The sequence below is a fragment of the Clupea harengus genome, chromosome 5, assembly GCF_900700415.2.
Source record: "Clupea harengus chromosome 5, Ch_v2.0.2, whole genome shotgun sequence".
Lineage (NCBI taxonomy): Eukaryota > Metazoa > Chordata > Actinopteri > Clupeiformes > Clupeidae > Clupea > Clupea harengus.
This window is the reverse complement of record NC_045156.1, coordinates 14828853-14856352: the sequence shown is the minus strand read 5'-3', so window position 1 is coordinate 14856352 and position 27500 is coordinate 14828853. Positions and strand designations below refer to the sequence as shown.

General features: G+C 47.0%; 2 protein-coding genes across 2 annotated transcripts in view; both read left to right on the top strand.

The window, feature by feature from the left end:
* Positions 1 to 350: 350 nt before the first annotated feature.
* On the top strand, positions 351 to 4464 carry fmoda (fibromodulin a). The gene is made up of 2 exons (XM_012832009.3): positions 351 to 1314; positions 3071 to 4464. Exons 1-2 carry the CDS (start codon positions 420 to 422, stop codon positions 3220 to 3222), a joined length of 1047 nt encoding a protein of 348 aa, XP_012687463.1. The 5' UTR covers positions 351 to 419; the 3' UTR covers positions 3223 to 4464.
* Positions 4465 to 11222: 6758 nt separating this feature from the next.
* slc6a14 (solute carrier family 6 member 14) overlaps positions 11223 to 27500 on the top strand; it is a 20769-nt gene continuing 4491 nt past the window's right edge. The window contains exons 1-9 of the mRNA XM_031567829.2: positions 11223 to 11676; positions 12735 to 12906; positions 14700 to 14831; positions 16470 to 16628; positions 17473 to 17602; positions 19412 to 19544; positions 20135 to 20275; positions 20418 to 20646; positions 21931 to 22056. Coding sequence (XP_031423689.1) covers positions 11611 to 11676; positions 12735 to 12906; positions 14700 to 14831; positions 16470 to 16628; positions 17473 to 17602; positions 19412 to 19544; positions 20135 to 20275; positions 20418 to 20646; positions 21931 to 22056 — 1288 coding nt within the window. The 5' untranslated portion in view covers positions 11223 to 11610. The remainder of the gene's footprint in view (positions 11677 to 12734; positions 12907 to 14699; positions 14832 to 16469; positions 16629 to 17472; positions 17603 to 19411; positions 19545 to 20134; positions 20276 to 20417; positions 20647 to 21930; positions 22057 to 27500) is intronic.

The window sequence follows — 27500 nt, the reverse complement described above, 5'->3', positions numbered from 1 at the left end:
CAATCTCTTCTCTCTTTCACTCTTCTCTCATGTGCAATCTCTTCTTCTTTTCCTTCACCTCCTATCTTCCCCCTCTATCCTGCCTTCCCCTCTCCACTATTCTGTTCTTCTCTCTTCTCCTGTCTTTTCTTTTCCTTCTCTCCTCTAACATCCTTTCCTCCTCACCTCTTCTCGTTCCCTCCTCTTGTTTTCTCTTCCTCTCCCCCTCTTCACTCTTCCCCTCTCATCTTCTCTCATATCCTCTCCTTTCTTCCTCCCCTCTCCTCACCTCTCTGCTTTCCTCCTCTCTTCTCTCTTCCTCCCCTCTCCTCCTTCCCCTTCTCTCCTCTCCTCTCTTCCTCTACCTCTCTGCAGCGGTTCCAGCGGTGTGTGTGTGTGTGTGTACTGTCTCCCTCCTGTCTCTGGCCGTGTGTGTCACCATGCGTCTGGCTGCCGTGCTGCTGCTGCTGGGAGTCTCCCTGGGCCTGTGTGCCGCCCAGCGCGACGACCCCTTCTTCTGGCTGTCGTCCCTGCGTAGCCGTGGTTACCCGGTGGGCTCCCTCCAGGCCGACAACACCGGCGGCGAGTGTCCGGCGGAGTGCGACTGCCCACCGACTTTCCCCGTGGCCATGTACTGTGACAACCGCGGCGTGAAGACCGTGCCGTTCGTGCCCTCGCGCATGAAGTACGTGTACCTGCAGCACAACCAGATCACGACCGTGCCCGACGAGGCCTTCGCCAACGCCACCAACCTGGTGTGGCTGATGATGCACGAGAACCACATCAGCTCCGTGGGCAAGAAGGCTTTCGCCAAGATGACGAGCCTGGACCGTCTCTACCTGAGCAACAACAACCTGACCAAGGTGCCCGTCAACCTGCCCACCTCCCTCCGCGACCTGCGCCTCAACCACAACAAGATCGCCAAGGTGCCGCCCAACTCCTTCCAGGGTATGGACAACCTCACCATCCTCCTTCTCCACGACAACGCCATCCAGGATGTGGGCGTCGCGCTGAAGGGGCTGAGCTCGCTGACGCTCCTGGACATCAGCACCAACCAGCTGAAGAAGGTTCCGGAGAGCCTCCCCGAGGCCCTGCACCAGCTCTACCTGGAGTCCAACGCCATCGACTCCATCCCCACCAACTTCCTGGGCAGCTTCACAGGGCTGCAGTACATGCGGATGGCACACAACGAGCTGACGGACAAGGGCATCCCCCCAAACACCTTCAACGTGAGCGGCCTGGTGGAGCTGGACCTGTCCTTCAACAAGCTGGAGCGCATCCCGACCGTCAGCACCAGCCTGGAGCATCTCTACCTGCAGGCCAACCAGATCAAAGGTGAACCAAGCAGATCAGACAGCTGAAAACCCCTCACATAAAACACCTCACATAAAACACCACACATAAAACACCAGACATAAAACACCAGACATTAAACACCACACATAAAACACCTCACATAAAACACCTCACATAAAACCCCACACATGAAACACCACACATAAAACACCTCACATAAAACACCACACATAAAACACCACACATAAAACACCACACATTAAACACCTCACATTAAACACCTCACATAAAACACCACACATAAAACACCACACATAAAACACCACACATTAAACACCTCACATTAAACACCACACATTAAACAGCACACATAAAACACCTCACATAAAACACCATACATAAAACACCACACCTAAAACACCTCACATTAAACCCCTCACATTAAACACCACACACATAAAACACCTCACAAAAAACACCCAACACATAAAACACCACACATTAAACACCACACATAAAACACCACACATAAAACATCTCACATTAAACACCTCACATAAAACACCACACATAAAACACCTCACATAAAACACCACACATAAAACACCACACATAAAACACCACACATTAAACACCACACATAAAACACAAAGACAGTGAGGTACGTTATGATACAAAATACGCATACAAGTTATGGAATATAACATTACACACAGCTCATAAGTTAACTTTGTGTGTATTTTGTATTATCTGCCTCATAGTTTCATCTGAGATTTGTGTGAAGTGGGTGCAGTGACAGAGTGAACTATTCAATCAATCAATCAATCAATCATTCATTCATTCATTAAATCAATCAATCAATCAATCAATCAATCTGTCTGTCTGTCTGTCTGTCTGTCTGTCTATCTATCTGACAGTAATATTCATGGACTTTATCTTAAAGGTGCTGCTTTGAAACCCACAATTGCCCATTTCAGGATCATATTCACTTTGTAATGCTACGTCACCATAGCGGGTGCAGTACACAGTGATCGACACTCTCAGAGAAACACACCCCAAGATACACAGTGATCGACACTCTCAGAGAAACACACCCCAAGACACACAGTGATCGACACTCTCAGAGAAACACACCCCAAGACAGTCCCCAATCAGGGACTCCAGTCCAGTCATTTTAACTTTCGTTTCTGCACTGCAGCTGTTGTTGGTAAAAAACAACTTTGGTACAGGACTAAATCTGTTTGATACATGCCCCCTTCTGGACAATTTTAGATTATTACAGATTGTCTGACAAGTATGCCTACGATGGGTGTCAGTATGCATTACTGCTGAGATATTATATATATATATATATTTATTTATATATTAAGTTGATATTCCTCCATATCAACTTAAAATGTGTTTGGCATTGTCTAGGAAGATTATGATTTGCCTGTTTTATAGAACTTTCGCGTTTTGTGCATCTTAGTAGTTTTGGTCAGTGGCTGGAGTGTGGTGGGTAAAGTGCGTCTCCTGCTGGAGAGTTTTGGCACTATAGTTTGGGTCTGAGCCTCTGTCCTCTCCTGCAAAAGTTCCTAACGAGCACGGTCCAACTATGCCAGTTTACCGATTGTTGAAGCCCTAATCGAAATCATTAGATGCAATATGTTAATATTCCGCAAGGATTAAAAACAAACATGCGCAGTCATCAACGCTGTTCATTATTTGAGAAACCTATTTTCGGATGAAGAAAACTAAATCGCTGATTTCACAATGTCGTTTGACAATTGTTCTGATATCTTCCCGTCCCTCACAGAGTTTTCGTTGGGGAGTTTCTGCAGCGTTGTGGACGTGATGAACTTTTCCAAGCTGAGGGTGTTGCGTCTGGACGGGAACGAGATAAGCCTCCAAGACGTCCCGACAGATTCTGCCCTCTGTCTCCGCATGGCTGCTGAAGTCGCCTTGTAATCCCGCTTTTTGCCACTTGAGGGCAGAAATGCTCCACTATAGTTTTTTTCTTGCCTGCTTTGTCAAGTAAACTTCCTCTTTTCGGAGTTGGAAGAATGCCCTGTTTTCACGTCTGATACTGCAGAGTTGTCTTGTGTCGGTGTATATTTCTATTTTGTCTGATTTTCATGAGGTGAAGGTCATCTCTGAGCGTATGTTATTGGCAGATTGTGTCAACATAAGACTGTTTGTTTGTTTGTGTGTTTGTGTGTGTGTGTATATGTCTATGTGTATGCATGTCTCTTTGTACCTGCTTCATTGCATATGCTAAATCTGAGGACATTCCTGTGCCTTATATGTCTGTGTATGGGTACTTGATGTTTCTGTTTGTTTTGAATTACTCTCCATCCTCATGTCCGGGCCACTGAGTGGGGGTGGGCCAGTAGTTTGACTTTAGTGGGGATGTGCCAGTACTTTTCTAAAGTGTTTTAGGTTTACTGTAGGTGCATGCCGCCTGGACTTGAGTGTGAGAGAGCTCTGGAAGAGCGGTTGAACAATGCTGTGAGTATTTATTCCGAGAGGAATCCACGGAGAGAAGAGGAGTCTGTTCCCGTGTGTGTCTGGGTTTAACGGACCTCTACTCGACGCTCAGTAAACACGTGGTCCTTTACTCTCACTCTCACCGACTGAGATGCTTGTCTACTCCTGTCACGGGAGTATTCCCGCCCCCCCGGCATCTCCGGTACTAACAAACATGTCTACGACGCCTCTGTCTCTCTCGAATGAGGTGAAAAGCTTGAATCCTAGTGGAATTTTCATTGTTTTGATTCTGTCGTTTGAGAATATGTACATTGCATGCGATTCATTATAAACGACCATGAATAGAGAGTTGTACGGGGCTGAGATAATAAAAAGAGCTTGTTTTAACACGAAACTTCACAGAGTTCTGTGTTAGTTTATTTGGTTCCTGAAACCAGGCTGGGGTCAAGACTGTTTTTTGCGCTGAACTTGATTTACATGGAAGCCACATTCTAGATAAAACATATATCATCCTACTGAATCATTTAATGCAAGTTTCTACTTCCTTAAGCCATAGAATGTAGCAGCTGCATTTAAAAAAATGTAATATGCTAATTCCATTTTATCCCCGACCAGCTCTCTCTGGAATAGACCCATGTTAGAGCCAGCTAAATGTTTTTTTTCTAGTTTTTAAGCCTCATTTGAATGGTGTGGTACCACTCAAAATGTATTCACAATGAGGAAATACACAAAATATTTGAACATACATACATACATACAACTAGAGCATACAACATATATACAACTAGATTATTAGTACTTTGTGTATATATTTAAAAATGAACAACACATGTTTAAATATACTTAAAATAAACATGATAAAATATACATAATAAAATCTGTAATTTTGCAAATACTTGCTTACTTACTTTGCAAATGCACACCTATTCATATTAACACCCAATTAACAGCATTAAATGTGATATTTCACAACTTTACCATTTATTTTCACTTATAAATCTCTGTAATACAGTCTTAGACATTCATTTTAAAAGGCCAGTCATTTTTGACCAGAGACTCAGTGAATGTAACAATGTTTAATTATTTAAAAAAAAAACTTGATCAATCTCACTACAGTTAATTTGAACCAATCAGGTCGGTAGGGTGAAGAACGTCAGGAAGCCTTTAAGATTAAAGGAAAGTTATTGATTAAAGACTGAAGTTTGGGAGCAGTGGGGGTTAAATGGCTGAGTGCTAAATGAGGGTATTTACCCGCACCAGTGACCCTGTACTGCACTCACATCCCCATATGTCTGGGAAAGGACGCAGGGAGGATGAGGAAGTAGATGCACAGAGAGATAACGTCCATAAAATGAGTTTCATCACCTCACGCCTGCGCTGTTATCGCCCAACGCTACCGTTTTCTGCAGGTCATGAGGTTTCTCTGGTTGCAGCTCGACTGATTTAGTTAAACGTTACTGATCCCACCAACGACATTTGACCTTCGCAACTGACCCTGTCCACACAGCAGCTGACCCTGTGCACACAGCAGCTGAGCATGGCCACACAGCAGCTGACCCTGGCCACACAGCAGCAGAGCATGGCCACACAGTACGAAACTCACTGTGACTTCTATAGAATTAGAAAAGGAGGGCTTAATTCTATACAGTTATATCTGCATTGAGGGCGAGGGGACATATTCACCTTCAACTTGTACTGTATGAGTACTAGATTGGCAATACAAAAAAAAGTATCAACATTGTAATGGTTGTAAAACAGTATGAACATGACATAGGCAATGAATGACATGAACGTCTCCATGAGCCTGTTTTCCAAGGTAAGGTGTGATGTGCTCCTACAGTCGAACCACAGTGGTGTGATGTGCTCCTACAGTCGAACCACAGTGGTTGATGTGCTCTTACAGACAGTCGAACCACAGTGGTGTGATGTGTTCTTACAGTCGTACCACAGTGGTTGATGTGTTCTTACAGACAGTCGAACCACAGTGGTGTGATGTGTTCTTACAGTCAGACTCGTACCACAGTGGTTGATGTGTTCTTAAAGTCGAACCACAGTGGTGTGATGTGTTCTTACAGTCAGACTCGTACCACAGTGGTGTGATGTGTTCTTACAGTCGAACCACAGTGGTGTGATGTGCTCTTACAGACAGTCGAACCACAGTGGTTGATGTGTTCTTACAGACAGTCGAACCACAGTGGTGTGATGTGTTCTTACAGTCAGACTCGTACCACAGTGGTTGATGTGTTCTTAAAGTCGAACCACAGTGGTGTGATGTGCTCTTACAGTCAGACTCGTACCACAGTGGTGTGATGTGCTCTTACAGACAGTCAGACTCGTACCACAGTGGTTGATGTGAGTCTCACTCTGTGGATGGACCCTCACCTCCCTCGTAGTAGAACCGTGTACACACTGATGTAGGTTGATATGGGAAGGGCAAACAGCAGGGTCTGGGAGGGTTGTGGTTAGGGGGAGGATTTCGCCACGTTCGCTACCACGGTGGAGCAGCATGATGTTGCTGTTTTAGTATCGAACAGGAACGCTAGAGGAACGCAAGAGGAACGCAAGAGGAACGCAAGAAGGACGTGAGAAAAGGGGAAACTGCTGACTGGATGGCGTCACTTCTCATAACTGCTCTTTGCACAGCACCTGTGGCATTCAAAGCCTTTGTAAATGTTTGACTTCTATATCAAAGTATTCCTTATTGTAAAGAATAAATCAAACAAGGCCATGATAACATTGATCAATGTCACTACAGTTAATTTTAACCATTCAGGTCGGTAGGGTGGAGGACGTCAGGAAGCCTCATGACTTTAAGATTAAAGGAAAGTTAATGATAAAGACTGAAGTTTGGGAGCAGTGGGGGTTAAATGCCCCAGCCGTCTCCTGCCCCATCAGCAGTGCTACAGCCTAACAGACACGAGAGATCACAGACAGAGGAGTGTGTGTCAGGATTCAACACCTCGTGTTAAGGGAGACCAGAGACAGAGACAGAGACAGAGGAGTGTGTGTCAGGATTCAGCACCTCGTGTTAAGGGAGACCAGAGACAGAGGAGTGTGTGTCAGGATTCAGCACCTCGTGTTAAGGGAGACCAGAGACAGCTGCACAGAGGAGTGTGTGTCAGGACTCAACACCTCGTGTTTAGGGGACACAAGGTCATGCATGTGCTTTTAAACGCTTAGCTCTTTTCTGAGGCGTCCACTTTGGATTCACTTACAAAAAGGCCATAGTTTATTATTATTATTATTATTATTATTATTATTATTTTATTTAGTGTCCATATGAGTAAAGGAGGAACATTTCAGATACTTCAGTTATTCCTTTTCAATACATTTGAAAACATTTCTAAACTCCTGATTTTACTTTGTCCTTTTATTGAGTGTAGACTGAATAGTTTCAGAATGCATGTTTCAAATTTCTCCACATCACACATTCCATAAGACACTGAGAAAAGCACACCCACACACACACACTTACACACTCACACACACAGAACATATACACACACACACACACACACATATACACACACACACGCACACACTCACACACAAACACACAGAAACAGGGAGAAAGGCCCCACTTTTGCCTGAAACTGCCATGCTCATGTTGATTGACCTGGCAGTTCTGACAATAAGGCTTTTGTTTTCACCTAAATTGCATCAGTCAGTTTTTTATTATGTCCAAACATCCCATCTATTCATAATGTCAAACCAGAGGGCAGCTATTCAACAATACCTCCCCATAACGACACACACACACACACACACACACACACACACACACACACACACACACACACACACACACACACACACACACACACACACACATGCACTTTCTGCGGCAGCTGAAGAAGTTCAACCTGCCAAAGACAATGATGGTGCACTTCTACACCTGCATCATCGAGTCCATCCTCACCTCCTCCATCACCGTCTGGTACGCTGCTGCCACTGCCAATGACAAAGGCAGACTGCAGCGTATCATCCGTTCCGCCGAGAAGGTGATTGGCTGCAATCTGCCATCTCTACAGGACCTGTTCGCCTCTAGGACCCTGAGGCGGGCAGGTAAGATTGTGGCCGATCCCTCACACCCGGGTCACAAACTCTTCGAGGTCCTTCCCTCCGGCAGGAGGCTGCGGTCCATCAGGACCAAAACCTCACGCCACAAAACCAGCTTCTTCCCGGCTGCCGTTGGCCTTAGTAACAAGGCCACCTGACGTGGACTCTCATCCCGCCCCCACACCTCAAGCCTGTGTTATGTTAACACACACTACATTGCACACTGCACATTGCACATCCACTTTTGCACTCCTGCCCTGCTTTTTGTATTGTAGTACTTATTGTGTTTGTGTAGTTCTTACTGTGTTTGTATGTTTTTATGTTTACTGTATGCACCTATACATCAGAACAAATTCCAGGTAGGTGTAAACCTACTTGGCAATAAATACTATTCTGATTCTGACACACAAACACACACACACACACACACTCACACACACACACACACACACACACACACACACACACACACACACAAACACTACAGCAGATCTGGCCTGGGTTTGGCACTAATCTGGCCCTTATCTGGCCTAGGTTTGGCCCATTTGTGGCAAATAAGGGTGTCTGGATCCACTCTGGAGTGAAGCTGCTGTAAGATTGCCTTTTCTCTCAGTAGGAACTATCACCCCAAATCCTCATGGATTAGCACAGTTACTGTATCACAAGCTATCAGCAGAATAGCCCAAAGATTATAGACATATCACAAGCTATCAGCAGAAAGCATGTTCATTAATTACACAAATGATAGCCCACAGATTATAGCCATATCACAAGATATCAGCAGAAAGCATGTTCAATAATTACATAAATGATAGCCCAAAGATTATAGACATATCACAAGCTATCAGCAGAAAGCATGTTCATTAATTACATAAATGATAGCCCACAGATTATAGACATATCACAAGCTATCAGCATAAAGCATGTTCTTTAACTACATAAATGATAGCCCAAAGATCATAGACATATCACAAGCTATCAGCAGAAGGCATGTTCATTAATTACATAAATTATAGCCCAAAGAGACGTATAGACATATTGACTTTAGCGTAGGGGTTAGGAAGAACTTCTTAAAAAGTGTCTCTATTTTACTCTTATGACCCATTCATTTAGTAGCCCAGTGTGTATCCTGACCATAGCAATATCACCATCATGGCTTAGTGAAGGTGCCTGCTTGAAAACCCCAGTGAAATACCCACGAATGCAGCTTTGCTGTTGTTGTTGTTGTTGTTGTTGTTGTTGCTGTCTCCTGTCTCCTTCATGCTGGTTTTGTTCAAATTGCTCAGTACTCAAAATACAGCATAGTCTGGCGTTCTAGACCTCTAGACCTCACACCTGCCAGATGCTGAGGTGACCATGAGACGGCTCTGTGAGGGACAAGCCTTTATTCTATTTTCAGAAAGCATACACCCTCATTGCTTCAGAGAGCATAACACTGGTGAACACAGAGTCAGCTCACAATACTCATTCAAGTTACAGCACCTGTGGTCGGGACACACGTGACCGTTAAGCCTGTGACATCACCTAATTGTACGTTGACCCTCACCTTGCTGCAGTCTTAATAGCCAGGGTTAGTTCTGTGTTCACCTAAAGAGCATGAAAATGGTAGAAAGGCACAGTCAGACTCTGGCATGTTACAGCGTGTGCTAACCACAAATATCATCCCCCAGTTTGCCACAAGCTCACCGCACTCTTAAGCATTGTGTGAGGAGTTAATGTGTAATTGGCTACCTGAACCAGGGCCGGGAGGGGCGGGGGGGGGGGCCTGGGGGGGCGGCAAGGCCACAAAGAGCCTGACTGTGTTTGTCATCCGTTTCAGAGCACCACCAGGGTGACGGATAACTCCACCAGTCCTTTCTTGGTCCAGACAGATTATTCCGCAAGGAGATTAAGAAGGTGGAATTTGGACGTTTGGAAAGGTGAGGTGACAAGGAAGTTCACTCTATTTTCCCTCACAATTCCAGAGAAAGGTTTGAATAAGATGTGAGCCTAAGGATCCTGGTGCTTACTGAGGTAGATAAAGGATGCACACCCACATTATGTGTTTTTGGTCACGGTTTAAAGTGGGTGGTGGCCTAGATGGTTCAGAAATGTACATATAAAGAGCAACTCGACAGCGAGTGTATAAAAAGTGGTGTGTGTGTGTGTGTGATGTTTTTTTCCCGATCACAACACAACACCCATTTCAGACAACAGGTGCATGTTGTGGGTGTGTGTGTGTGTTTGTGTGAGTAATATAACTCACTCCACACAATACCACACGTCGGATTACACGTCATATGATAGCAGGCAACTTAAATGGGAACTCCTGAAAACAAGGTAGCGTGACTGAGTGACTGCTGGATTTCTAAAGTAAATAGCTGAGATACTGTCACACACAGCATTTGACTCTAGACCCGATCCAGCCCCGATCTATATCTGATCTATCTCTGATCTGGCTCTGATCTGGCTCTGATCTATCTCTGATCTGGCTCTGATCTGGCCCCGATCTATATCTGATCTATCTCTGATCTGGCTCTGATCTGGCGCTGATCTGGCCCTGATCTGGCTCTGATCTGGCCCTGATCTGGCCCTGATCTGGCTCTGCTCTGGCTCTGATCTGGCTCGGATCTGGCCCTGATCTGGCGCTGATCTGGCGCTGATCTGGCGCTGATCTGGCTCTGATCTGGCTCTGATCTGGTGCAGATCCGTTCCAGTATGAGCCTGTTTCAGTCTCATAGTGTCTGGTTCCCTACACCAGGCCAGCTAGGGTGTTGCACATAATATCCATCACACCATCACTCCATCACTCCATCACTCCATCCCTCCATCACTCCATACCTCTATCACTCCTTCACTCCATCCCTCCATACCTCCACCACTCTATCACTCCATCAGTCCATCCCTCCATCACTCCATCCCTCCACTCCATCACTCCATACCTCCACCACTCTATCACTCCATCCCTCCATTACTCCATCACTCCATCCCTCCACTCCATCACTCCATACCTCCATCACTCTATCACTCCATCCCTCCACCACTCCATCCCTCCATCCCCCCTTCACTCCATACCTCCACCACTCTATCACTCCATCCCTCCATACCACCATCACTCCATCACGGCTTTACACACAATGGACACCATCACATACAGTATATTCTAAAGGCTGTAGTGTCTATAATGGGAATTGTACTGGTTTGAATGGACACATTGGTGGTCTCACATTGGTATCTAGTTGATAGAATTCACATTCTTAACCAATTAACCAGTATAAATATGTCATGGAAACCCACATAAACCATTAAATGTTAATGAAAATGCTTGTTGTGGTATGCATATAGTGTATTGAGTTGAAACCATTAGAATTTCTGTAGTGGTTTCTATTGTTTATTTGTTTTTGTTTAGAAGGGCATCACCACGTTTTTACCAAGATGGATCTCCCTGTTTGAATGAACAGTATTAAGGAGATTAAACAGATGGTTAGGGTAAGTTATCATGTATTAAGTATTGGTTAAAAAAATACAAAACCCCTTCTTCAGTGGAGATGGTTTCTCGAATTATTTGTATGTAGCATTTAGCCTAGATCTGTACTCTCTTGACCTAGAAACAAAATCCAACTAGTCAGAGGCCCCACTTAGCTCCACCCAAAACACCTGCTGGTGATGACGAGGCGACACCGGGCGTGGCGGAGAGGTGGAGGCAGTTTGAGCAGAGGGGGGGGGGGGGGTCATTGATACAAATGAAAGCCCAGAACGTGCGGTGGTTTAAGTCTCCTCCAGGTGAGCACATTGGTAGGTGTCTCAGGCGACTCGGGCAGCGTCGGAACAATGAGGAAATACTGGTGGAGCGGTTTGACGGGCCTGGTGTTTGGGAACCCTGACACAAGCGATCAGGTAAAACAAAACATTATCACGCTACAGGTAAAGCTAAATCACGAACAGGGTGGTTTACCGAATAGGAAGGAAGCCTGATTAGGCTATATATATATATGTATGCCTTAATGGCCTCACCTGCCTAAACAAAAGTAGCCTACCTACCGCAAAAGATGCGTTAATTTGCAATCTGTCTGGGTAATGTTACATATTTTTCCGCTACGTATTTTACATGATCAGAAACGATTATCAGAAAACATGGTAACCACTGCTGTTTTAGTCTTTCGCATATTTATTTAGGCTAGTTGATAATGCAGTGCGCGCAGTGCAGTCCACAACAACCTATTTGAATATTAACGTAATTCTTTGATTTATGAAAACCGCTTAACGATTCATTAAATGCGGATGTAAATAGATGTCAAATCATTTATGTCGATTATTTGTCAAATCAAAGAAATGGATGGCAGAGACATAGCATGTATCTCCATAAAGATATATATATATATATATTTATGTGTGTGTGTGTTGAATTGGCTACTTTTCCCTCAAGTAGGCAGAATGGTAAGGAGAAAATTGGTAAGGAGGAAAGAACTATACTAAAAATACATTTATAATCTTTACTGGCCTCTTCATAAATTCTTGGATCTTTGCACTTCAGCAGTTACATTCCTGCACTTCTTTTTCTTTCTATGTCGTTTTCTATTTCTTATGTAAAGTAGTATTTATTGTTACACCCGGTTTGTATTGCTCTTAGCTTGACTGTTCTCTCCCTTGTACGTCGCTTTGGACAAAAGTGTCTGCTAAATGACTAAATGTAAATGTCTTTACTTATTTATTAGCTTATTTTACACGTAAAAAAAAGCTAACGTTGATTTGACACCTCGTTGTCATTTTTATTTCATGAAGCCTTCAGTTTCTGTGAAGAGTGACGAGTTAAACCGCAAAACGTGTGCCGGTCCTGATACTGATGGGCTCAGCTTTCAAACCCGACGGACCAGTTAAATGAGTCTGATTGTCTTTACTGCTGTTTGCGTCTCGTCTGACTCCTGCGTGTCCCCGGCTGTCTTTGGTCCTTTCAGCAGACCGTCCATGGGACACAGAAGACAGACACGCACGTGGGCAGCGGGGATGAGAACGTGGAGCGGGGCAACTGGAGCAGTAAGAGGGAGTACATGCTCTCCATGGTCGGCTATGCCGTGGGTCTGGGTAACGTCTGGAGGTTCCCCTACCTCACCTACAAGCACGGTGGAGGTGAGTGAGTGGGTCGTCTTTGTCTCGCATGTCCCCAGCGCTCCGTCCACAGCGCTCTCTCACCAGCGCTCCGTCTCCACATGCTGTTGATGTTGATGGTTACCCCTATCCTTTCCCCATCGCTTGTGTGTTGGCATGTGTGTTGGCTTGTGTGTTGGCTTGTGTGCTCACAGTTCCCACATGCGACTCCAGCTGCACAACTTCATTCAGATTAGTTCACATTTATTCATTTTTAAATAGCCGTTAACAATTGACATTGTCTCAGGGTGCTTTACAGAGCCCAGTGCCTGGTCCCCCTAAGGCAAGCACATGCTGCCTCAGCACAGCCCTCTATCTATATAAGCTGCCTATCCATGCACAGCACTTCCCTTATACACACTGCATATCCACGGCACTATACACGCTGCCCATCCACAACCCTCTATAAACACTGCATATCCATGCCACTCTATACACGGTGCATATCCACGACCCTCTATACACGGTGCATATCCACGGCACTCTATACACGCTGCCTATCCACAGCACTCTATACACGCTGCGCTGCCTATCCACGACCCTCTATACACACTGCACTGCCTATCCACGACCCTCTATAAACACTGCATATCCACGGCACTCTATACACGCTGCATATCCACGACCCTCTATACACGCTGCCAATCCACGGCACTCTATCTATACACACTGCCTAGCCACGACCCTCTATACACGCTGCCAATCCACGACCCCTCTATACACACTGCCCATCCCATCCCTCTATACACACTGCATATCCATGCCACTCTATACACGCTGCGCTGCCTATCCACGACCCTCTATACACACTGTCCATCCACGACCCCCTAGACACGCTGCATATCCACGGCCCTCTATACACGCTGCCCATCCACGACCCTCTATACACACTGCATATCCATGCCACTCTATACACGCTGCCAATCCACGGCACTCTATCTATACATGCATGCCCATCGACGGCACTCTATACACGCTGCATATCCACGTCCCTCTATACACGGTGCATATCCACGGCACTCTATATATACATGCTGCCAATCCACGGCACTCTATCTATACATGCTGCCAATCCACGGCACTCTATACACGCTGCCAACTCTAGCCATATATACTGTTTAAGACACCAACTAGGCTCTAGGTGAATGAGTTGGTCTGTTAATGGCTCACACACTCTTTCTATACATGCTGCCTATGCAGGGCTCTTTATCTATACGTCTGGCTCTGTGTGGTTGATGGTTAACCCCATTATTTCCCCATACTTCATGCTGTGGGAGGGTTGCACAGAGTTCCCACCTGTGTCAAACTGTTGCTCACAGCAAATGTTGACTTACTCAACCATGGCACTGAAATGTGGGTCAACACCAAGAAATGCCCACGGATGCAGTGTGTCTCGAGCCTGACACCCCCAGAACAAGCACAGAGGCCACAGGTGCGAGGAAGAACTCCCTGTTAACAGGACGAAACCTTGAGCAGAACCTCAGCTCATAAGGGGTATTACTCACGGATGCCATGCTCCTCTTCTCCCCCCCCCTCTCTCTACAGGGGTGTTTCTCATCCCATACACCCTCTCCTCTCTACAGGGGCGTTTCTCATCCCATACACCCTCTCCTCTCTACAGGGGTGTTTCTCATCCCATACACCCTCTTCTCTCTACAGGGGTGTTTCTCATCCCATACACCCTCTTCTCTCTACAGGGGTGTTTCTCATCCCATACACCCTCTTCTCTCTACAGGGGCGTTTCTCACTCTCTTCTCCCCCCGCTCTCTCTACAGGGGCGTTTCTCATCCCATACATCATCATGCTGGTGGTGGCAGGAATCCCGCTCTTCTTCCTGGAGAGCTCTCTGGGTCAGTTCACCAGCCAGGGACCCATCAACGTGTGGCGGGTAGTGCCCATACTACAGGGTGAGGCTCCAGGGAGTGATACTGAGGAACAAAAATTTAATTAAATTACAGTTACTAATCAAAATGCTGGTTATTACAAAGGGCCTGCATCTGAATATTTACTACAAGGTGAGGCACCAAGGAGTGTTACTGAGGAACAAATATTTAATTAAATTACAGTTACTAATCAAAATGCTGGTTATTAAAAAGGGGCTGCATCTGAATATATACCACAAGGTAAGGCACCAAGGAGTGTTACTGAGGAACAAATATTCAATTAAATTACAGTTACTAATCAAAATGCTGGTTATTACAAAGGGGCTGCATCTGAATATATACCACAAGGTAAGGCACCAAGGAGTGTTACTGAGGAACAAATATTCAATTAAATTACAGTTACTAATCAAAATGCTGGTTATTACAAAGGGGCTGCATCTGAATATATACCACAAGGTAAGGCACCAAGGAGTGTTGACTTTCAGGGTAATTTGCTCAAGACCACTTTAGGCAGGTTTGAGGGCCAAGGGGAAACATTGGCCATTTGGGTCTTGTTTGTTTAGCTCAGGGAATGCCAGGACACTCCCCATGACCATTATGTAGGGGTTTGAAGCCACGACCGTGACCACTGATGGGTTACTGTTGTGTGTTCGGGGGTGATTGGAAATGGGTCATTTTCGGTAATGTTTTACAGAGTCTCGGGCAGGCTACCTTTTGAAATGTAATAAGACACAGACCACAAGTTACAACTACCTTATTACTTCATCAAAGTTGCACAGCAAGACAAGACAAGAGGTGGTGCAATTTGAAACAAAAGAATCAATCAAAAACAGTGCTCACAATATATCCTACATATAAGCGTTAAATCTTTTTACTGAAAAGACTATATTCGGATGTTGCCCCTTTGTGGTCACCAACATTTTGATTAGTAACTGTAATTTAATTAAAAAAAACAATTCTCAATAACTGTAACTGATTACATTTAGATTTATTTTGTAATTGAGTTGCATAAGTCTGGTTTTCCATCCGTGATGACGTCCTTGTGCTGAAGACACAATCAGCCACGTGTCTGTCTGTGTGTCTGTGTGTGTGTGTGCGCGCGTGTGTGTGTGTGTCTGTGTGTCTGTGTGTTTGTGTGTGCACGTGTGTGCGTGTCTGTGTGTGTGCGCGTGTGTGCGCGTGTGTGTGTGCGTGCGCGTGCGTGTGTGCGTGTGTGCGTGTGTGTGTGTGTGTGGGGGGGCTTTATTTAAAACAGGGCTTATTTCAGGGTCTTCCTTATCCAGGGCAATGAGTGTTTGAGATCATTACGAGTTTGGTGAACTATTTTACTATGGTTTTACTGCACACGTTATGGTTTTACTGCACATGCTATGGTCAGAAACACTGAACACGCATCTAAAGGAGTGAGCTGTATATAACTAGTTCCAGTATAACAAACCTATTTTGTTTGTGTGATTTTACTGCACACATTATGGTCAGAAACACTGAACACGCATCTAAAGGAGTGAGCTGTATATAACTAGCTCCAGTATAACAAACAAATTTGTGTGATTTTACTGCACACGTTATGGTCAGAAACACTGAATACGCATCTAAAGGAGTGAGCCGTATATAACTAGCTCCAGTATAACAAACCTATTTTAACACTGGATTACTCTGCAGGTCTTGGAGTCACGAGTGTAATTGTGAGCACGCTGGTGTCTATCTACTACAATGTCATCATCGCATACAGCCTCTTCTACCTGTTCTCATCGTTCCAGTACCCGCTGCCCTGGAGCTGTGCTTCCTGGTACGGAGAGAACTGCACCGTTTCTCAGCAAGGTTGGTCCTGCCAGTAACCCTAAAACAGGATTCATGACGAGGAATGCCTTTCAAGCCAGCATTACAGGAAAACCTTAGCAGCTCTGATTTAGATCAGTCACCGATTAAGAAAATATTGACAGCATATTTGCATTACTTTAGATGTTTGCCAGTGTGAATGGCGTATGAGTACGTGGATCCTTAGAACTTAAAATCAATAACCGTGGCACAAAGGAAGAGTTAAGTTAAGTTAAGTTAAGTTAAGTTAAGTTAAGTTTGAGTTCAGTGTTTGATGTGTCTGAACTGTTGTGCTTTAAGGCCATTGAAAACAAAATGCCTAAGAAACCAGTTGCTCCAGTTCTTACCTACAAATACTTCTTGGGGTTCCTTGTGTGTTGGCACAAAGAGTGCTGCATGATCGCCACTTGTTCTCAGTGAATCATTCTGTGTTTGTGATTCTTCATTTTTTGTAACAGTTTGCATTTTAGGGGCCTTACTTTTCAGTCTATACATGTGTTACCCCTGGGTAGTGTCATTAGGAGACACAACATCAATTATCATAGCTATGCAGATGACACCCAACTCTATTTCTGTAACACCCAACAATTACAGCTCTATTGATTGCTTGGTAAATTGCATTGCTGATATAAATGTATGGATGTCACAGAACTGTCTTACTGTGTTGGCCTAATACTCAAAGAGTGCCGCATGATCGCCACCTGTTCTCCGTGAATCATTCTGTGTTTGGGATTCTTCTTGTTTTGAGGCAGTTTGTTTACAACTTGTGTTATATTTCTCATCTAGTATGAATAAATCAGATGGCGGGTTTCTCTCTAGTTAACCACAACTGATTTGTTTTCCTCAGCAGTTTGCAATGTGAGTGTAAGCATCAATGAAAGCCTGCTGTTCCTGAACTCAAGCCTGAGCTATGAGAACTGCAGCGAGTCGGACGTCCCCACCCTGCCTGCAAAAAGTTCCAGTGAACAGTACTGGGAGTGAGTAGAGTCTGCAGAACATTAACACAGGCTGTGTTTATGCACTTACATTCTCAGATGATCAGGAGAAAATGTTAATGTAAATAATATACATTTACCTTCATTCATTTTGATCCATTTGTTCATTTTACTGTGATTTTTATAAAGATTCACTGAATCAATCTCTTTTTATGACAAATAAAATATACATTTTTAAATAAGTATTTGAACCCCTGCCGATTTCGCAAGTTTGCCCACTTGCAAAAAAATGCGAGATCTACAAATGTAATGGTAGGTCTTTTTTTACATTGAGAGACAGAATATCAACAAAAACATCCAGAAAACTGCATTTTATAACAATTATGAATTTATTTGCATTTGATCGCGGCAATTAATTATTTGATCCCCTAGCAAAACATGACTTAGTACTTGGTGGAGTAACCCTTGTTGACAAGCACAGACGTCAGACTGTTCTTCTAGTTGGTCACCAGGGATTTTGGTCCACTCCTCTTTGCAGATCCTTTCCAAATCCTTAAAGTTGCGTTTTCAATGTCCTGGCTGAGGGAATGAGGTTTTCGCCCTAGATTCCACGGTACATGGCCCCATCCATAGTCCCCTCGATGCGATGGAGTCGTCCTGTACCCTTGGCAGAGAAACAGCCCCAAAGCATAATGTTTCCACCTCCATGCTTGACGGTGGGGATGGTGTTCTTGGGGTCTTATTCAGTATTCTTCCCCCTCCAAACACGGCGAGTCGAGTTGATGTTCTCCATCTGTTCTCCCAATCCTCCTTAGAATCATTCAAGTGTTCATTAGCAAACTTCCGACGGCCCTGTACATGTGCTTCCTTGAGCAGGGGGACCTTGCGAGCGCTGCAGGACTTCAAACCATTACGGTGTAGTGTGTTGCCAATGGTTTTCTTGGTGACTGTGGTTCCAGCTGCCTTGAGATCATTCACAAGCTCCCCCCGTGTAGTTCTGGGGTTATCCCGCACCTTTCGGATGATCACCGAAGCTGCACATTTCCATTCCATTTGCGAATAATCGCACCAACAGTTGTCTGCTTCTCACCAAGCTGCTTGCCGATGGTTTTGTAGCCCATTCCAGCCTTGTGCAGGTCTACAATCTTATCTCTGACGTCCTTGGACAACTCTTTGGTCTGGCCCATGGTGGTGAGGTTGAAGGTGTGATGTATGATTCTTTGGACAGGTTTCTTTTATGCACGTCACCATTTGAGATCAGGTGTACTTTGTTAGGCCTAACAAGGACTAATCTGTGTGCTTCTTGGGCACATAACTGGTCTGTGGGAGCCAGAATTCTTGCTGTTTGGTAGGGGATCAAATACTTATTTGCCGCGATCAAATGCAAATAAATTCATAACTGCAGTTTTCTGGATGTTTTTGGTGATATTCTGTCTCTCACTGTTAAAATAGACCTACCATTACAATTATAGATCACGCATTTCTTTGCAAGAAATCGGCAGAATACTTCTACTACGTCAAATACTTATTTTCCCCGCTGTATAAATCCAATTCAATTTTATTTATATAGCTCCAAAACAATAAAATTGTCTCAAGGCGCTTTGCAGAGCCCAGGGCCTGAACCCCCTTAGAGCAAGCACAAATGTGTCAACAGCTTGAAGTAATGCAGTTCTCTTTGTTGTTTGTGAGTGACCAGGTTCTATGGAACATACCTTTCATAAATGCCTTGAGAGTTTAAGCTGGTTCTGTTTGTTGTAAGTGACCAGGTTGAATGGAACATGCCCTCCTTAAGAACATGCCCTCCTTAAATGCCTTGAGTGTTTGTGCTCATGCGGTTCTGTTTATTCTAAGTGAGCGGGTTCTGCAGCGCACCCCCTCCATGGATGAGACGGGGCCGGTCGTCTGGCACCTGGCCTTGTGTCTGCTCCTGGCATGGATTTTGGTGGGCGCGGCCCTCTTCAAAGGCATCAAGTCCTCTGGGAAGGTGTGTGTGTGTGTGTGTGTGTGTGTGTGTGTGTGTGTGTGTGTGTGTGTGTGTGTGTGTGTGTGTGTGTGTGTGTGTGTGCTTAGGGCAAGGACCTAGCTTTGATTTGTCTATAAAACAAATAATGTTTTTTCCTCAGCTTTGGCTTTTTTATAGGTAAAGGTAACGGACTGGTATTTAGCAGGCGCTTTTATCCAAAGCCACGTACAAACAATCTGCAGCGAACGAGAATCAAACCGCCATTAAGCACTGACATAATTCTTTGAAGCCATTTTAGAATGATTTGAGGCATAAGAAGGTGTGTTTAGAGCAAGGATGTGGTTGCCATGTCCAAAAAGCCCTTTCTGATAGTGGGGCCGCGGGTTCTGTCCAACACAAAGCGACACTTCTGATTGAAGTCTTTTAATTGACTGTTTAGTTGGAATGGCAACTCCCATCTACACAGGTCCTCTATTTTAGGATATGATGTGATATGCTGTCTGTCCGTTTTGTCTGTCGTGGCCACTGTTACCAGTCGTAAAAAATTACGAAATTAAACCCTGTGCTTTAATAAATGACACCCAGGTGCATTTACCCGTCTCGCCCTGTAGGTGGTGTACTTCACAGCCATTTTCCCCTATGTGGTGCTGGTGATCCTGGTCATCACCGGGGCGATCCAGGAGGGCGCCAGAAACGGCATAGACTTCTACATCGGCACACAGTCCAACCTCACCAAGCTGGCGGAGGCTGAGGTAGAACACGCTTCTCTTCACTCGGCTCGTGTCGTGTGTGTCCCTTGCACCTAATGACTCCAAGAGTGTTAACTGGTCACCACTGGTCATCGTGAGCCCCTTGAGACCTAAGACCTTGTTGTTTTTGGCCTTTCTATGACAGGTGTGGAAAGATGCGGCATCACAGATCTTCTTCTCGCTGTCCATCGCGTGGGGCGGAGTGACGGCCCTGTCCTCCTACAACCGCTTTCACAACAACTGTTACCAGGACGCCATCATCGTGTGCGTTATCAACTGTGCCACGAGCGTCTTCGCGGGGTTCGCCATCTTCTCCATCCTCGGACACATGGCTCACGTCTACAACAAGTCTGTGGACGAGGTCGCTGATGCAGGTGAGGCTTTTGAACCCCCTCCAGGCTCCATCCTATTGCTGTAGTGTGTGTCTGTCTGTCTGTCTGTCTGTCTGTGTTATGTAAACACGAGGTCGCTTTTAAACCCCCACGAGATGGAAAACACTCCAGTCTCCATCCTATTGCTGTAATGAACAAGTGTGTGTGTGTGTGTGTTTGTTTGTTGGATTGTGATATGTATATGTAACCGCGAGGGCAACTAGGTAATGTCTCTCCCTTAGTGTGTGTGTAGCTATACCAATCCCAGTCCAGGAAGACAACAGAGCCAACTTCAGATTGTTCTATACATCCAATGTATTAAAAACGATCAGTACGTTTAGATAAATACAATAAATAGAATATATAACAATTTGAATACATGGCAATCAGAGTTCATATAAAAACATATTCATTAGGATAAATAACAATGCGAATAAATAGCCATAAGAGTTAATATAAAAACATGTTCATTAGAATAAATAACAGTGTGAATAAATAGCCATCAGAATTCAAATAAATACATCAGTTAGCATACATATGGAACAAACATCCATCAATAAGTTCAGCACGTTTGACGTGAAGAGCCTTGTTAAATAAATCGTTGTTTAGAGGGGGGAGTGTTCATCAAAGGCTGTTGGACCTCATCTGGATCGCCGTAGATTAAATCAAGAAACAGTACCTTATCCAAAGATTACACCACTTGGTTAGTGGGGCCAGCAGCGGAGAGTGGTCACTGGTTGTGCAGGGACTCATCCGTTTGCAAAAGAAAACTCTGTTGGGCTGGGCAAAGCTAGCTTAGCTTCCAAGCTACCCTCAAACAGAGGGGTCCCCCCTGGTGAGCTGGGTTCTGCTCAAGAGTTTCTTTACCAATGACTCGTTTGTGTTTGCTCAAGGAAGGATAGGCCTCAGGTTAAAGCACCTGAGGATGATGTTCATTGTTGATACTGCTATATAAATATTTGACAGTGAAAGGACTATTCATGTGTGACTGTTTGAGTATGAACTCTGACCTGAAGGTCTGTGTGTGGTTTGTTCAACCAGAAACAGTAAAACAGGATTCCTTACAGAAACACCTTAGCACCTTTATTATTCACTGCTTAAAGGTGTAGTTTGCAAATGCTAATTCAATACGCTGTTTGTTGAACTCAGCTAAATGCTCCTTGTGGTCCTCTAGCTGTTCGTTCAGTGTGCTTGTATGTACCTTTTAACAATTAGAACATGCATTAATCACATCAGTTATCTGCCATTGTGTGTGACTTGCTGGTGTGTGTGTGTGTGTGTGTGTAGGATTTGGGCTGGCCTTCATAGCCTACCCCGAAGCCCTGTCCCAGCTGCCAGTGTCTCCTCTCTGGTCTATTCTTTTCTTCTTCATGCTGCTCACCCTCGGCCTGGACTCCCAGTTCGCTGGCATCGGTACGACACACACACACACACACACACAGACACACACAGACCGACACACACGCTTCATACGACGACACACACAAACACCTCATAAGATGCCTCACCCATACACCCACCTCATACGATGCCACACACACACACACACACACACACACACACACACACACACACACACACACACACACACACACACACACTAACACATCTTGTATGATCACAGCCCTTTAGAAATACAGGCCTGGTTTATGATGGCCTAATACTTGAAGCCCAAGAAAGAGATTTCCTTGAACAGTTCATACGTCTGCACTAACTATTGCTATGTGATGGATTAATGTGAACAGGTAGATGGTAAAAACCTGCTAGGCTCTAGGCCTGCCGCACCTCCACCGGTGCCCTTTGGGCTAGCTGCGGGGTCGTCAGCCGGGGACCACCTTTCACAGATGTTTCGCCCCTTATCCCGGAACATCTCCTGGTGGCGGGGCAGTGAACAGGGACGTCTCCCAGTCACCCCCCGCAGCTAGCCTTTCTCAGGAGTTGCTCGCTCCCCATGCCTTGTCCCGCCTCCTTAACCAAAGCCAAAAACTTGCCTTCTCTGCTTCCTCAGACAGCTCTCTGGTGGCTTTGTGTAGCTCCTTGCCCCTCAGCCCTAGCTCTTTAAGTAGGCGAGTCATTGAGCTTCCCACAAACCCCCTCGTGCCAACCTCCACTGGAAAGAGTCGTGTACTCCAACCGCTCTCCCTGCACTCCGCAACCAGGTCAGAGTACTTTGCCCTCTTCCTTTCGTGGGCTCCCTCCATCCCCTCCTCCCATGGCACCGTCAGCTCCACAAGCAGCGCAGATCTCTCCGTCCTGGCCCACAGCACCACATCTGGCCTCAGTGTGGTGCTGCAGATCTCCCCTGGGAAGTGGAGCTGCCTGCCCAAGTCCACCTCCATTCTCCATTCCACTCCTGGCAACAAAAGGGTGGATGCTGGTCTCCTTCTGACAGTGTCCCCCTTTTCCCCTTCCCTAAGGAAATGGGTCCTCTGCTGGCTCCCCGGCTGCCTCCCAGCGCTTGCCTCTTGCCTTTTCCTCTCCACTACCTCTGCCAGTTTCCTCAGCACCTGATCGTGCCGCCATCCATACCTGCCCTGGGATAGCGCGGTCTTGCAACCTGACAGAGTGTGTTGTAGGGAAGCATTGATGGTCCCACAGAGGTCACAGGCCTGCTCCGTGCCCAGCCACTGCTGGAGGTTTCGGGGGGAGGGCAGAGTGTCGTAGGTTGCCCTGATGAGGAAACTGAGTCGAGCCTGTGGCAGTTTCCAGAAGTCTGCCCAGCTCACCACCCGACCCGCAACCCCCTCCCACGTCGTCCAGCGTCCCTGCTGCCCCTGCGCCACTGCCTTGACCCTGTACTCTTCCTCTGCCATCTTTGTCACCTCCGAGACAACAAGATCCTTCCTCTCCTTCCTGCTAGCTCTGGACCACAGAATAGGCGGATCTCCCCACCCAAGGCCAGCGCGCCCTGTCTGGACTCTGCCCACCATCTCCTGGTGCTGCAACCTGCCCACTGCCTTCTGCACCTCCTCCTCGGCCCTCCACTTCCTCCCAGTCAACACCCGGGCTTCCATGTCCCTCACGGTCTCATCTGTAGATTCCCTCAGCTCCATCACCAGCCTTGCCTTCTCCTGCCTGTAACCTATGGTGATAGATTTCAGGGGAAGCTGAAGTGTGTTCTTTCCATACAGGCTGGCCGATGAGTGGCCCCTTGGGAGTCCTAGCCATTTGCGGATGAACGAGCTGGTCTTTGCATCCATCTTGCTCACGGCTGACGAGGTGACTTCGCACAGCTTCAGCGGCCACATTACCCTTGGGTACAGTGTGAAATTGAAACACCACACCTTGTACTTTCCAGGTAACTGGCTTGCGTCGATTTTGGCCAGGCCTGCTGAGAGCTGCTGCAAGGTGGTCTTTCCTATTTCCTTGTCTGAGAGGCTGGCTGTATATTGCCTCCCAAGACTTCGGATGGGCTGGTCTGCAATGCGTGGGATGTTTTCTCCACCGATTATAAAGGTGACCCTGTCATTCAGTACCCCTTTCCGCAAGGAAAGGCTCCTTGACTTTTTTGCCTTGAACTTCATCCTGGCCCAAATGATCAACTCATCCAGCCTCTTCATGAGCCTGGACGTGCATGGAGCAGTTTGGAGCAAGCATGTGATGTCATCCATGTAACTCCTTAGTGGGGGGAGCTTCCGTCCAGTAGGCAGACGGGCTCCTCCCACCACCTGTCTTGCTCCAATCAAGATCACTTCAAAAGCTGTGATGAAGAGGATGGGGGAGATAGAGCATCCCATCGCGATCCCCACTTCCAGCTGTTGCCAGATGGTGGTGGAATTTGGCAACATGAAGCACATGTGCAAGTCCTGGAAGTAGCTCATCACCATGGCCCTGATGCTCTGTGGGATGTAAAAGAAGTCCAGGGCAAATGCTATGAGGTTGTGTGGCACTGACCCATATGCGTTGGCTAAATCTAGCCAAACCACATGCAGGTCTTTCTTCTCCCTCTTGGCAATCTGGATCTGCTCCCAGATCATGGTGGCATGTTCCACACACCCCGGGAAACCTGGAATCCCGGCCTTCTGGCAGCTGGTGTCAATATAGCCATTCTCCATCAGGTAGGAAGTCATTCTTCTTGCCATGACTGAGAAGAAGATCTTCCCCTCAACATTCAGCAGGGCTATGCTCCTGAACTGTTCGATGGTCTTGGAGTTCTGTTCTTTAGGGATGAAAACTGCCACTGCCCTCTGCCACTGTGATGGAATGGTCTGCTTGGTCCAAGCTGTTTTCATCAGGGTCCATAGAAGCTTCAGCACACTTGGGCAGTTTTTATACAGCTTGTATGGTATCCCATTTGGCCCTGGAGCAGATGCCGATCTTGCCCGCCAAACTACCCGCTTGATCTCACAGAGCTTGGGTGGTGAAGCATCAAAAAGCACTGATGGTTCTCCCGGCTTTGGCACATAGCCTGGTGGGCCCAGGGGCTCATTCCTTGCGGGATCGCTATATTGACCATGGATGTGATCCTCCAGATCTTCCTTGGAGATCTCAAGCGATCCACTGGTCTTCTCCTCAAGGAGTCCTCGTGCAAAGCGAAAGGGGTTCTTAAAGAAGTTTGCCCTCTCCTTTTCCTTCCTCTTCCTTCGCCGCCTAATGCGCTCTGCCCTCCTCAGGTTGGCCAGCCTCCTTCTGATGTCATCCCAAAGGGCTTTCAGACCCTCTCTTTCTGATTCCTCCGCTTTCCTCCAGCGTCTGCGAAGCTGTCTTCTGCCTGCTACTAGGTCGTCAATCTCCTTTTCCCTTCTTCCCTTAGATTTTTCGGCTGCTTTCCTGCCCGTCACCTTGCCATACCTCCCGCTACACTCCTCGTAGAGAATCTCTCCAAACAGGTTAAGCTTGGCCTCCACTGTCCCACGCAGTGCCTTCTGCAGCAGATCACTGAGTGACTCATCCAGCCTCTTCCACTCCACCGTCTCGCTGGCCTTTGGCCATTTGATCTTCCTTCTCGGCTCGTTCAGACTTTTGGCCTTTTGGCTTGACTCGGTCCTTGGGTTGCTCGGGGGTGGTTCAGGGGTCACCTCCTGGGGTTCATCCGCATCCCTCGTCTCCCTCTCTCCTGCCTCTGCGACATTGGGCCCGATGGCACTGTGGTTTTTTACCCGGCCTTGGATCCCACTTGTCTGACCTGCCTGAGCAGCGCAAGTTTGCTTCTGGCTCCTGCCTGCACACTTCATCTTCCCCATGTGGATGTGCAGCCCCCTGAGTGTTGTTACCTTCTCCCATCCGCACCCGCACTTCCTAAGAGTCCTCACATCATTGGTCGTTGTCCTTGCATTCGTTACCGGTGTATCCGTCCTGGTGGGCCCTTCTTCCATCCCGCCTCTCGGAGGGCCCTCGGGCTGTTTTTTCTTTGTTGTCTTCGTAGTAGTTTTTGGGTGTTTCCGCTTGGAAAACTGGTGGGTAGGGTTACTAGCCCGCCACCCCCGGTGCAGTCTATCCTGCCGTCACCAGTCTTTCCTGGTTGCCCTCCAGTCTTCCCTGGACTCCAACTGCCCTATTCACAGTAGTCACTGTCTCCAGAATTGCAATTAATGTGAACAGGTAGATGGTAAAAACCTGCTAGGCTCTAGGCCTGCCGCACCTCCACCGGTGCCCTTTGGGCTAGCTGCGGGGTCGTCAGCCGGGGACCACCTTTCACAGATGTTTCGCCCCTTATCCCGGAACATCTCCTGGTGGCGGGGCAGTGAACAGGGACGTCTCCCAGTCACCCCCCGCAGCTAGCCTTTCTCAGGAGTTGCTCGCTCCCCATGCCTTGTCCCGCCTCCTTAACCAAAGCCAAAAACTTGCCTTCTCTGCTTCCTCAGACAGCTCTCTGGTGGCTTTGTGTAGCTCCTTGCCCCTCAGCCCTAGCTCTTTAAGTAGGCGAGTCATTGAGCTTCCCACAAACCCCCTCGTGCCAACCTCCACTGGAAAGAGTCGTGTACTCCAACCGCTCTCCCTGCACTCCGCAACCAGGTCAGAGTACTTTGCCCTCTTCCTTTCGTGGGCTCCCTCCATCCCCTCCTCCCATGGCACCGTCAGCTCCACAAGCAGCGCAGATCTCTCCGTCCTGGCCCACAGCACCACATCTGGCCTCAGTGTGGTGCTGCAGATCTCCCCTGGGAAGTGGAGCTGCCTGCCCAAGTCCACCTCCATTCTCCATTCCACTCCTGGCAACAAAAGGGTGGATGCTGGTCTCCTTCTGACAGTGTCCCCCTTTTCCCCTTCCCTAAGGAAATGGGTCCTCTGCTGGCTCCCCGGCTGCCTCCCAGCGCTTGCCTCTTGCCTTTTCCTCTCCACTACCTCTGCCAGTTTCCTCAGCACCTGATCGTGCCGCCATCCATACCTGCCCTGGGATAGCGCGGTCTTGCAACCTGACAGAGTGTGTTGTAGGGAAGCATTGATGGTCCCACAGAGGTCACAGGCCTGCTCCGTGCCCAGCCACTGCTGGAGGTTTCGGGGGGAGGGCAGGGTGTCGTAGGTTGCCCTGATGAGGAAACTGAGTCGAGCCTGTGGCAGTTTCCAGAAGTCTGCCCAGCTCACCACCCGACCCGCAACCCCCTCCCACGTCGTCCAGCGTCCCTGCTGCCCCTGCGCCACTGCCTTGACCCTGTACTCTTCCTCTGCCATCTTTGTCACCTCCGAGACAACAAGATCCTTCCTCTCCTTCCTGCTAGCTCTGGACCACAGAATAGGCGGATCTCCCCACCCAAGGCCAGCGCGCCCTGTCTGGACTCTGCCCACCATCTCCTGGTGCTGCAACCTGCCCACTGCCTTCTGCACCTCCTCCTCGGCCCTCCACTTCCTCCCAGTCAACACCCGGGCTTCCATGTCCCTCACGGTCTCATCTGTAGATTCCCTCAGCTCCATCACCAGCC